General features: G+C 37.4%; 1 protein-coding gene across 1 annotated transcript in view; it reads left to right on the top strand.

Moving 5' to 3' along the window:
• Positions 1 to 13,291, top strand: part of tsnare1 (T-SNARE Domain Containing 1) — a 104,257-nt gene that overhangs the window by 63,233 nt on the left and 27,733 nt on the right. Inside the window, exons 5-8 of the mRNA XM_053634489.1 lie at positions 3,513 to 3,603; positions 3,933 to 4,007; positions 4,199 to 4,255; positions 11,292 to 11,447. Of these exons, the coding sequence (XP_053490464.1) occupies positions 3,513 to 3,603; positions 3,933 to 4,007; positions 4,199 to 4,255; positions 11,292 to 11,447 (379 nt within the window). The remainder of the gene's footprint in view (positions 1 to 3,512; positions 3,604 to 3,932; positions 4,008 to 4,198; positions 4,256 to 11,291; positions 11,448 to 13,291) is intronic.

Here is a 13,291-nt window from a genome sequence, read left to right as displayed (position 1 = left end):
GAGGCTTCTTTAAAGGTGTTTAGTGCATTAGAATTTGAATATATTAGAAAATAATTTCCTAGGATCTACTTTCATAAGAAGTCTGTTTGACTTTAGCAGAGAAATGTCACTTGAAATATAGTCTTGACTAAACACAATATTTTCAAATTTAATATTACTATGCAACATCCATGCAATGTCTTACATTTGTATTCAAATGCATTTTCAGTGTTTGTCATTTTTATCTGCTGAAAAGGGCAAAATAAGGAAATTATATTTTAATATTCAAGAACGCATGATCTTTGATACTTCAAGAAAGCGCTGCAATTTTGAGATTATAACAATATTGGTCATATAAACAGTCTACGGCGTGAAAGTAGAAATGTAGAACTGTACTCTTTCATGTGATGCCATTATTATATTAATAATAGCTGAAGATTCATATTTACTGGGTTTTTTTTTTTTTTTTTTTTGGTGCAAAACAGCCTGCTGGTGTGCTTCAGTATGATTCACCTGGCATCAAATGTATAATTCATGACAGAACTGAATGTTAGGCACTATGTTTGTATTCAGTTATCTCATGGCTTAGGTCAAATGGCAGTAATATGAAGTCAGTTAGGGGCTCATATGCATTCATATGAGTGCAAAGCAGTCCTGCCTGGTGTCTGTGTAGTGCTGTGACAGTGAATGTGGTAGCTGTGATTTCCTCACTTCATTGCTAATGTTGTCACTGGTGTGTGATGCATGTATGCTGAGGAGAGGACACACATGTCATCAGTGTCATCGGTTATGGAGCAGCCCTGAAAGGGAGAATGAGTTAAACCTTTTCTAATCAGTTGTACAGATGTGCTTGGTGATTGATTATCTGTGGAGCATGACTAACAATAAACTAACAAACTGGATTATTTTAAATACAGACTCTGCTCTTAATCTCTGGATCGTGGGTTTGAGGCTCACTGGGGTTGCACAAGCTTGTGCACTATCAGTGCCAGGCCTCAGCCCAGATAAAATGGAGGGTTGCATCAGGAATTGCATCCAGTGTAAAACCTGTGCCAAATCAAATATGTGAATCATAAACCAGATTTCCATAATGGAGACAGATGATCTGCTGTGACAACCCCTAATGGGGAGCAGCTGAAAGAAGAAGGCTAGTGGCTAATTGTATTGGTCTGTTTAAACTTGCATAAATATGTGCTGTAGCTGCACTGGCATGCACTCTATTGTAGACTTCTACAGAGAACCCACAGATATGCTCAGTTTAACTTTTTTTGTCATGTTTACAGAATTGTAGACTTTATCAGTGTTTTAATCAAGAACACAGTTGCCTCACAATTCCATACAACATTTAGCTATATTCTATCAACCCTTGAGTACACTCCTATTCTTTTTGGTTCTTCAGTTGTTCTTGTCAAGAGGGGAGAGTTTGAAGATTCTGTGTAAAGCCCTACAGCTGAACGTTTCCTGGTCAGACAAGATTACCTGTAGAACATCTGTTAATAGGTTAAGAATCCTTATAAAGTGGTGCAACAGAAAATTATTTGCCCTATCATCAGATAATTGCAAGTTAAATTCCCAATAATACCACACCCATCCATGGCAAGTTGTCTAGAAAACAAAATTGGCCATGCTTTCTGGGTGGGAGGGATGTTATACACTTTCTTCCCTGTCGATCACAGTGACACTAGCCAATCATGGCATGCATGTGGAAGAAGGAAGATAGCGCTTTTCTCCACCCTACACCATTCTGTAGCTGTTGGTAGCTGTTGTATGATTAGGAGAACTGGGTGAGAATTGGCAAATTAGATAATTGGGGAGTGGGGGGAAACTGTGAAGTACCATTAGAGGGTTTGTGGTTTTAAAACTTAAAACCTTCTAAGATGTCTTACATATTGCTCAGTAACCTTATTATTTGCCAAGCAGCAGCAGGTTTATGTGTATTGTCATCCTATCTGTGCTGAAACAAAATATCATAAACCAACACATTTCTATTTCAAATAGGGACAAAATGGGTAAAAATAGTCTTAAACAAAGCCTGTTTGCCTGTTTTCACAGGTAAGCAGCCTTTATCAGTATGTCATGGTTACATATAGGAAGTGGAAACAGGATGTTAAAAAAATAAAGCTAAAATTAATTTTATTCCAACAGGCATTAGAAGTCTCACTACAAACCAGATAGTTAGCCAGCTAATTAACTAGTCTATTCCAGATACCAGAAAGAGAGATGAGAGATATTGTTCTGGTGCAGTTCTGAAGGTTATAATAGATAATATGCCTATAAAAATTACAGAAAGCATCTCTGGTTAAATATAAAACATAATAGATAATCTTACACAATATTGCATAGACTTGAGTGTAAAGGGAATAGAAAAGTAGGAATAAAGCAATCCTTGATTCCTCCCTCTGATTAAATTATTAGTACCACCAATACTGAACCTTTAAGCCTTTATAAAGAAAACAGTTACACTTTACCCTTCTGTACATTAGAGGTCATCTGCAGAAAGGTTTTTCAGTGTCTGGAATACAAAAAAAGTGGGTCCTCTAATCAGATGGCATCACGCAGTGCATGTCTGGCATTTCCTAAGCTGTAACTTAAAGAACCAATGGTGAAACATAAAACTGAGGATTGCACTCTTGCTTCACCTTGAACGTCCACTGTTTCTGTGAGAATACAGTGTTACTTTCTGTGGACTGATTATGGCACTAGAGCAATTTCTCCTTTCCATCACATCCTTCATTTCTACCCTATATCTTTAAATCAATATTTAAGAGGAAGGTGCACATGGTTTGTACGGTATATCTCTGGGGAGCAGTGGGTACTATAGACAGCCATTCTGCACTGGGTTTTAAAAAGTGGGATCAGACTGTATAGAGCACAGACACTAAATCAGTGTCTTATCTACAACCTTGGTCTGTGTGAGGGAACAATGCATTTCTGTTGGAATATTATATTTGATCAGAAGCCCTACACTCCCTGTCTCATATCTCACTACCCCTGCCCTTCTAACTTTAAATAGGAAATAATGTATAAGAACATTCATGATATTTTATTTATTTATTTACTGTGTTTTTAATATCATCTCTCTCTATTTTTCCTGTCTTATCAGCTTTCTCTCATACACTTTCATGCTTTTCCCCCCATATGTTGCTCTCAATTTGAGTCTTTCTGTCCATCATACCATTCCTAAGTTATCTATATTTTTTTAAATAATTTCATTTGGTTGCTCTTTAAGAGGTGATATTCATACAGTAATAAGCATTTAATTAATTTATTTCTATTTACAGATTTAATTTTCTGTCATTTTATTAATTTAACAGTATGTTGCAAAGATCTGCCAGAAGCCTGATTCACATCTTTGCTCTAACATCACACAGTCATTAATATTCATAATCATAATCTGTAGAGGCCTAGATTATGATATTCTTTTATACCTTGGAATAGATGCCATATTTGCAGTTATCTGACTCACTTCATAAACTTGCAAGATCTCTCTCTCTCTCTCTCTCTCTCTCTCTCTCTCTCTCTCTCTCTCTCAGGCACTCCATACAGCAACAAACCAATAAAGTCATTACAAGCACAAGCCAACTCGTCAAACAGCTCTCTGACATCATCAGCGGCTCCTCTCGGGTAAAATATTCAGTTGATTTCTCTGACTTGTGTATCTCTATAGTTCTACCTCAGACCTTACATATAATACACCATGGAATGACATTCTAGACATGGTTAGTGTCTAATTTAGATTTGGACTGTCTGGGATTTTAGTGAGAAATCAGCAACAGTGCATAATTTGTGTCTAGGTTAAAGCTTTGCGTCAATTCATTCTTAATAAAGTATGAAATGAGTGGATTGAGGCTATTAAAATACAATAATGAGAGACTGCACCAGGCCAGCGGCTAAGTGAATGATGTAATTGCTAAATATGACAGATGTATTATTAAATGTCTATTTTTTGACAGCAAGACCGGCTGCGTCTGACCAGGCTGAAGACAGAGTTGTCAGAGTGTGTGCAGCGTTATGGTGACCTGCAGAAGGTGAGAGTACTGCTAAAGCGCTCTCTTTCCAACACCTGGTAAAAAGATACATCATTGCTTTATGGGCAGTTAATAAAGTATATATGTGATACACTCGGTATTTCATGCAAAAATAAAAACAGTTTAAATTGTCCTTCAGCTGGGTGTTCGTTCAAACTGCACACTGATATTATTATTCTTTTTTCCATCAGAAAATTGCAGACCGTTCAAGGGCTTTGCTTCCTCCAGCAGTAAAAGACAGAAAACGGGTAAGTAGATTCAGGGGTGCAGTAAGGTGGTCGAGGGTGGTGACGTGGGTTAAGATAATTCTTAAGGGCCCTGAAGAGACAGGGACCTAGAAAGATTATATTATTTTATGTGATTTTTAGGTTTACTGAAACATTCTAAAATTTAAATTGTTCATTCATTGAATAATAATTAAAGAGTAGTTTTAGATACAGTGGCCAAAGCATCTTGCAGTCTGTCATGGTCTCAAATAAAAACTGTTGGGCTATGAGAATTTGGTTTTTAATTCAAATAAGTATTCCATCAAAAAAAAGCTTATATATCTGGAAAAATGCCAAGGAAAAATAAAAATGCCAAATACAGGATGTCACCCAGTTTTTCTGCAGTAGAGGTGGGTCAAGCTATACTGAAGCTTTTAATATAAAAGAGACTTATGCTATAATAACTGCAGTTGTCACATGGAAATGGTGTGACAGAGATGTCCATTAGCATCCCCTTCTATCTTTCAGCCTGGTTATGATTGATCATAAAACCAGAATATCTCCATTAGTCCGTGAGTGAAATTTATTAGGAACACCTGTATACTTGGTCATTCATGCAATTATTCCATCATCCCACCCCATCAGGTGGCAGCAGTGCAATGTGGATACAGTCCAAGAACTTCACTTTATGTTCCAATATGATCTCAGTTACTTTGAGAGCGGCGTTGCTATTGGTGCCAGAAGGTCTGCTTTAAGTATTTCAGAAACTGCTGATCTCCTGAGATTTTCATACATAACAGTTTCAAGAGTTTACAAAGAATGGTGCAAAAAAACAGCAACAACTACAAAAAAACAGCTGTTCCGTAGGCAGACTAGGCTCACAGGTAACGCAAATAAGCACTCTTTACAACTGTGGTGAGCAAAAAGGCATCTCGGAACATGTTGAACCATGAGATGGATGGGCTACAACAAGCCACAGTGGGTTCACCTTTCAGCTAAGAGCAGGAATTTAAGGCTACAGTGGGCACACATGCATCAAAACTAGAGTACTGAGGATTGGGAAAATATCTCCTATTCTTATCTTTAACAGCCCAGTTTCATTGAACATTTGCCTGCTTCAGTGCAGCTTCAGATTCCTGTTCTTGGGTGGCATCCTGGCAATTACTCCCACCACTGTGCTTGCCGCAGATGTACATCTGGTTTTGGAACATGGAGTGGAGGAAAGGGGAGAAAATTGTGGAAAATCTGGCCATCTCTAATTGTATAAACGTTAGTAAATTAAAAAGAATACGTAATCAGCAACACTCTATCAGTATGCTTTTTATGTGCTGACGCTCCACTTTTCACACTACCATCTTTTAAATGAATGTACAAGGAAGAGAGGCATATTTAGAGCACATGTATACTCGTGCCATTTTTATACATAAACCCAAGGTTATTTGAAGAGAATGTGTCATTATTGTGCCTGACGATGGATGCAAAAAGTTTAGTGTTTATGTAGAAATGGACAAAACTCAACCCTTTGTATATCACCACACTCATGTTACAGCATATGTTTTGAATAATTCTGTATCAGAGATTAGCATGAATAAGACATTTCACTGAGAGTATCAAGATGAGAGGGACCACTTTCTGTAAGTGGCCACAAAACTGACAACCCTTTTCTGAAGTGCATGAGAACTGACATCCATAAGGTCATATCCCTTCAAGCGTGACATCTAGTTGATATTGCATACTGTCATAGTATGCCAGAGTGACATGGAAGCATTTCTGCCTCGGATGTCACTCCAAATTGCACATCAGAATTCCTCAACTGTCATGCACCTGTGATGTAGACATGGCAGCACACAGATACAGATCTACACTCTCATCCAGACCCCCCCCCCCCCTTTCCCTATTCACTTCACACACTGCCTGAGCAGTGCCTGGAGTTGTTGCTTTCATGTGCAGTTCTGTCACTTGTAGCTGCGTCCCTGATGGCTTCCTCTCTGTTGTCAGTTCACCTTAGACACTCCCAGCAGCATGAGCCATCAAACAGGATAGGTATTTGTATTACAATACAAATGCAAAGTTCACAAGCAAAACAAGCAGTACGGTTTAAGGCCACAGGTGGAATGGGTTGTATAGAGTCAGATACTATTTGAGCCGTGACTGATTGCTGAGCTCCCTCTGAGTCTCATTTCTTGGAGATCAAAGAGGGAAGCGGTTGCGTATCAGCGCCGACGATCTCTGAGTGTATCATCAAACTGACTTCCAATTTGTACAGAATCATTTCTGCAGGGAAGGCTCTCAGTATGGTTCAATTTTATTCTTACGTTGACCTGCTCTTATACTGAATCTTTGTGTTTTAGAATCATTAACAAATCATCTAAATTCAGCATGCTGTATGTGGATATATCTGTGTGCCATTTTAGGCACGGTAACACCAGAGATAATTATATTTCCTCTGAGCTTTTAATCTAGCTGGAAGTGATCCACCAAGCAGAACAGAAAATCATTCCAGAAAATAGTGGGGGTTTTTTTGTTGTTTTTTTTGCTACTGTCATTCAGCTATTCTGTTAGTGAAGCTTTTGCTATACTTGGACACTTATATTCTTCAAATGTTGATTGAGTTTAGTGAGTAATGAGTATTTATTTCATCAATCACAGGAGTATCTTCTCTTTCAAGTACAAAACAGAAAAGTAAAGAAGCTGCGAGGCTGTTTTTAGTGTTTATATACACAGGCTGTGGAATTACCCGACTCAAGACATACAGCAAGCATCTCTGGATACCAGTTTTAAAAATCAGCTCAAAACATATATTTTTACTTCACTTTGCTTTTGTCTAATTTTATATTTGTTGTGTCATTTAATTTTACTACTTTTTTGTGCTACAATTCTTTTAACTTTTTTTCTTTTATCATAATTATTTACTCATTTAATAGTTATTTTATTATTATTTATAGAATGATTTTTATATTATTTATAGAATTATTTATTCTTATGGTTAATGCATTTTTCTGCTTATTCCGTTATGCTGTTATCAGGGTTGAGAGGGTTACTTTAAAAATGTATTCCTTTAAAGTTACAAATTACTTCATAACGAATGTAAACAGTAACGTATCACAATATGAAAGTAATGTAATCTGATTACTTCAAGGTCAGATATGTAAATAAAGTCAAGAGAGAAGCAATATGATCTAAAATGGTAAATGGCGCACTTATATAGTGCTTTTATCCAAAGCGCTGTACACTGTCTCATTCACCCATTCACACACCAATGGTAGCAGAGCTGCCATGCAAGGTGCTAACTTGCCATCGGGTGCAACTTGGGGTTCAGTGATTTGCCCAAGGACGCTTCGGTATGTGGAGTCACGTGGGCCGGGAATTGAACCTCCAACCCTACGATTAGTGGACAACCCGCTCTACCACCTGAGCCACAGCCGCCCCATAAATAAAATACTTTTATTTTATTTATTTTAGAACTTAAAACATGTTCAATGTTTGGATTTGTTTTAATAAAATAAATAAATTTGTTGCTCATGTGAGTCACAGCTGCCAAGAGAGAACCAGAACTATAATCATGCAGCTGTCTATACTGTTATGTCAAAAGCAGGGTTCCAGACAAAAAAATCTTCTATGGAGCCACTGGCTCCTATAAGAAAAAAATATTTTCTTAAACTTGCGTTTAAAATGTTTAAATAGCTTGCTTTCAGTCTTCCTGTCATGTGTACGTCCGCCCTCCTTTTACAGTGTCAGCATTTTCATCCATGTTCATTTAAAGTGGGAACTGAATGTCTTTTCCAACTTGACTGTCACAAAGAATTGCCCTTTACACTGAATCTGAGCCAGTTTCACTGACCATAATTATGTCAGGATCACTGCCCATTGAGTGTAGTTTGGCCTCCTCCTCTGTTTTGCAGAAAACCAGCGTTTGACACATGGTTCAGGATCAAACTCAAGTGATGGGCCCTCTGTGCTGATCCTGATCAAGTCTTCCAAGTTTAAATTACGTACTATTGATTTTATCCTGTTTTGACTTGAAAATCCACGTTCACACTGAGCAGCCAAAATTGGTGGGCCAAGCAATATCTCACCTAGATGCATTCTGCTCAAAGCACATGCTGTGTCGTTGTCATATGTTTTGCACACATCCTGTCAATTTTTCTTCATTAGTAATATCTGAGAGTTAAATTTGGTGAAAGGCAGCTCATATGCAATCATATAGGCGTTGTTGAATTTTATTTTTATCTCCTTCCATTCAGTGTCGTCATGCAGTTCACATGCACGAGACATTGCTTGTGCTAATTGTGTTTTGTGGAGCACTCTACGATTACACAAGCTTTTTTTTATGCTTTTGACTATCGCCCTATTTTCCCACAGTCTCTTTCTTGAAATGCTGTGTCCCAGTAATAAAATCCATTTTCCTTGTTATTTCTCTGCCCACTTTGGAAAACAAGTCACAACACATTGTCTGTGTGCAATGATCATACCTGAGCCATGCAAACTCTTGAATCCAAGAAGTCTTAAAATGCCTTTCTGCAATTTTACTTGTGCATTCATTGATAGACATGGAAAGATGATCCTCCGTGTCTCCGTTGTTTTCTCTCTCTCTCATGCTGGCACAACTGGAGCCTGCTGTTATATAAGCAGGTGTGCCATCAGCGTTGGTGCTCGACAGAGATGAGGACTGTTTGTAAAAGTCTGATATTTTTCAGTTTGAACTGTCTTTCTGAGGCGGAAGGCTAATCTTCCCTTTCCCCGTGCGTATTTTGGCACTCAGGATGAATTTGGACTCGGTGAAACTGCTTTTTTTTTTTTCTTTTTTTTCTTTTCCCCCCACTGAAACTTTCATGTGCAGCATCTCATTTTATTACGTCAACACAGCAAATTATGTTGTATTGTGTATGCTACTCCTCACAGAACACGCAATTAAAAATACATTACATGCTAATTTGTAAACCATAACGTGCAAATTTATGTCGCCAGTGGCTATCTCAGCAAAAATATCATTCGCAAATTAATATTTTTGGTCACAAAAATTTTGCCCTCCAAAAGTTTAATTTCTTTAGTTTTAAATGAAAAAAAAAAACTGTAATCCTGATCGTATTCCCATTTTTTACAAAATGTACCTGTAATCTGATTACTTTTATTTTTTGACGTAACTGTAACGGATTACAATTAAGTTTTTTTTTTGTTGTTGTTGTTGTTGTTGTTTTTTTTTGTATCCTGATTATATAACGCCGTTACATGTATTCCGTTACTCCCCAAGCCTAGATGTTATTTTTATTAAGCTTTTTTTCTTTTTTTCTCTAGCATTTTGAACTGCAACATGTGTAACATATGTAATTATAACAATGCTGATATTGATATATGATTATTTTTATAAATCTACATACAATGCCCTCTGAAACTACTGGAATGGCAAGGCCAATTAATTTGTTTGTGCTACACACCAAAGACAATTGGGTTTGAGATCAAAAGATTGATATCAGACGAGAGTTTAGGATTTCTTACTGCTGATGAGTGCTTTGTATTCTGTGCATGTCTTCTTCGAATGGTGGATTATGATACCATCACTCCTGCCCTTTGGAGGTTGTTGTTGGTGTCGCTAACTGTTGTTGTTGGGTTTTTCTTCACAGCTCTCACAATGTCTCTGTCATCAGCTGTCGTTGTTTTCATTATACCAGTGTTGTTTGAGGTAGGTAGGAGGTGATGCTTTACAGTGCTCATAGTGCTAATTGCTGGTCATGTTCGTTAAGTACATTAGCCAGTTTAATGCTAAAGAAGGTAAATTTAGCCTCCAGATATTTCTTGGCTGCCTAAATACATCTGAAAATGGCAAAAAAAAAAAAAAAAGACAAAGAAATCTAATTGGTTTTGCCTTTAAGCTACCCAAAACAAATAAACAGAGTGATAAGTGGAAGCAAAGTTTAATACTGAGTTAAAGTCATATTTAGACAATTTACAAATTCATATGTTTGTTCATTGTTGAAATACATGTGGAAATTATCTTCAGCTAGTAAAAAGCTAGATGCCAGATTTGATCCCTTCCAGTGCCTCAGAATGTGGTTTGGAAATGTAGGCTATCCAGCAGGGGTTTCACTTTTTTCCATTGCCGTTTTGACTGCTGTTATTTCTGTGTTTGTTTGAATTACAGGTTTGTGTAGCAAAGTGCTTTAGAAGTACTGAGACTGAAACAGGGAGCAGGGAAACAAATTGAGAATGCAAACAAGCTCTGGGTGATTTGCCTTGTATGCCATGCTTTTACACAATCAAAGAAAACCTCCTGCAAAAGATTTTTTAATAATTACACTATGTCCCTGACCATATATTTAGAACCCTTTAAAAACAATTTTTTTTGTTGTCTTGTGTCTTTTTTTTTTTAACTGTCATGTGGATATAAGCCAAACAAAATCAGGTTTATCTAGAAGTTGGTAAAATCTAGATCAATCTCTCCTCTGTATATAATTAACAGATTACGGTAAAGACTGTATGTAGATATTTAGCTGCCATAGCAGAATGATAACATTGTTAGTGAGTGGTTAGCCCAGAGGAGACCGTGCTCTTCAGAGTGTCATTGTGCTGGAATGAGATGAGTAGTCTATTAGCTGTGCTAATTCTGAGAAGGAGGAAATGGAATACAATGAATCATCCTGTGAATAGCAAAAACAATAACTTGCCTCAGGCATCTTGTGTCATACATATGTAATTAGGAAAAAGAAAAAAAAAAAAAGGCAGATCAACTCCCTGTTTGCTCAGTGACCAATTCCTTCATATTGGCTCTTTAAACTAGTCTGAAGTTCTGTCTAACAAAGTCTAACTACAGTTATTTGAAAAAAACAAAACAACAACAAACATACAAGCGCACACACACAATTGAGATGCAGTTTAGTCGCATTTGTCACTGGTGGCAATGATTGCCTCGGTTTGCATCAGAATATTAACTGATTATAGTGTTACTGATTTTTCACAGTATCTCATGTGTCACTGTTGACAGAAAGCAGTTTGAGAACATATTATAAAACAGCGCTTTGTGTGTGTGTGCGTGCGTGTTTGTTTCTGTGTGCATGTGTATGGGCGGTGTTTACCTATGCAGAGTCAACAGACACCAGTCACTGAGCTGTGTGAAGATCCACTGGTCGGGCCAGCAGAGGACATGGAAGGAGATGAACAGCAGGCATTCCTGTCTGAGATCAGCGAGGAGGATGTGGAAGTCCTGCGCCAAAGGGAAGAAGCTCTTCTCCAGATAGAGGTGTGTACCTGGTTACCTCAGTAAGCCCCACTGATGCCACCATCACATTTTAGAACGAACAAAAGGTTTGGCTGGGGTGTGATGGTGTCTCCCAGCATATTCTGATTGCAAGCTTTAGCACTCCTAAAGAATTGTGCCAAAATATAGTTCAATAATCCATGTCTTCATGAAGAAATGAGATGCCTTGGATGGAACAGATATATAGATAGTAATATAAATATTTAAACTTGCTTAAAAGCCACAGTAATTAAAATGCACAGATTGGATTCAGTATAAAGGGACTTCTCTTCCAATTAAACAGGATGATTTTTTTAAGCTCTACCTACCTGTGTCACTGTTTGTATAATTCTTCCACTTACCTCAATTCTCAGACTATGTTAAGAACCTTATATTCTTATAACTATGTAATTAGTATGTACCAAATTCATGTCTTTTGAAGATTGCTATATTAGCAAACTTGGTGTAGGGAAAAAATAATGTAAAAAAAAAGATAAAAGTGACATCTGAGTAACTTACCAATTTGCATACATAAACTACCTTTTAAAGGCAAATGGAAATGTCATTCAGAAACAGCCATTTCCATGTGCAGTGCTGTCCCCAAACTAGATTTTATTTCTTCAGCTTACTCTAAGGGGCAGACCTTAGGATTGGCTTGAAAACTGGGCCATGTACACCTACAATGGATAAGATGATTGATGTGAAATGACCAGCCACACTTTTTCATAATTGTCACACTTCTGGCTTGGGATTTGAATAAAGCTGTAGATTGTCCTGGGGAATTGTGTTAACGTTGCACACTATGCTCAGTTATTTGGGGATAGTTTTTTCAAGTCATATTTACAAGCCAGATGGATTTTTTTATTTTTTATTTTAGCACTGCCTAGCACTGTTCCAACGGTTTTCTCCACTGTTCTTAATGTTCTGAGAAGCAGGATTAGGAAACCACCCTATCAGTGTTTTGCTTTGATTCTGGATTTAGAGAATTTTGAGATTTTAGTGTAAGATGAGCTGCTGGGAGTGACCTTTTGAGATTCGGAGGCAGCGGTGCAGTGGGTAGCGTTGCTGCCTCATAGCTCCAGGGTTCCAGGTGTGATCCTAAGCTTGGGATACCCTCAGTGTGGAGTTCCACATGTTCTACAATTGTCTCCTCTTTCCTCACACCTACTCTAAATAGCCCCTAGTTGTAAGTGTGTGTGTGTTTGTTTGCATGGTGACTTGCAATGAATTAGTGTCCAATCCATGGTGAGTATTCCAGTCTGAAGCCCACTGCGACCCTGACAAGGATAAAGCATTTACTGAAGATGAATGAATAAAGGTCTGCTGGGATAACTATAGGAAGTGGCCACCAAAGAGTCTCTGACTAGAGGTGATCTGTCAGAGAATAGAAGTAAACATGTTGATTGTCTTAGATAAACTGGTAATAAAAATCTCATCATAGAAAAGCAGTTAAGTGTAATTGTTGCATCTTTCCTCATCCAACATTAATCGATAAAGGCAGTGCAGTACATTGAGTCGAGCAAGAAGGTTTTTTTTTCATAATCTGCCGAAAATGATTCCTGCAATCATATCTTATTGATTTTTGACTATAATTATATTCAACCCTATCAACATATAAAGTCTGCACTGGGTAGATGCCTAAGACTGCCTTCTGTTTCATAGCAATCAGTTAATCGGTGCATAGTTTAACTTATTCTGTTAATGTTCCCTGGTGCTTTAAACACAATATAATAATATCATTATATATATAGTATTCTAAAAAATTTTCATTTTTAAAAATTTTTTTTTTACCTGCCATCATTTCTGATAGTTTAGACATTCTCTGCACAGTTTTGAATGCTTGTATT

Source organism: Ictalurus furcatus, chromosome 1 (assembly GCF_023375685.1).
Source record: "Ictalurus furcatus strain D&B chromosome 1, Billie_1.0, whole genome shotgun sequence".
NCBI lineage: Eukaryota > Metazoa > Chordata > Actinopteri > Siluriformes > Ictaluridae > Ictalurus > Ictalurus furcatus.
This window is presented reverse-complemented; position numbering and strand designations above follow the sequence as displayed.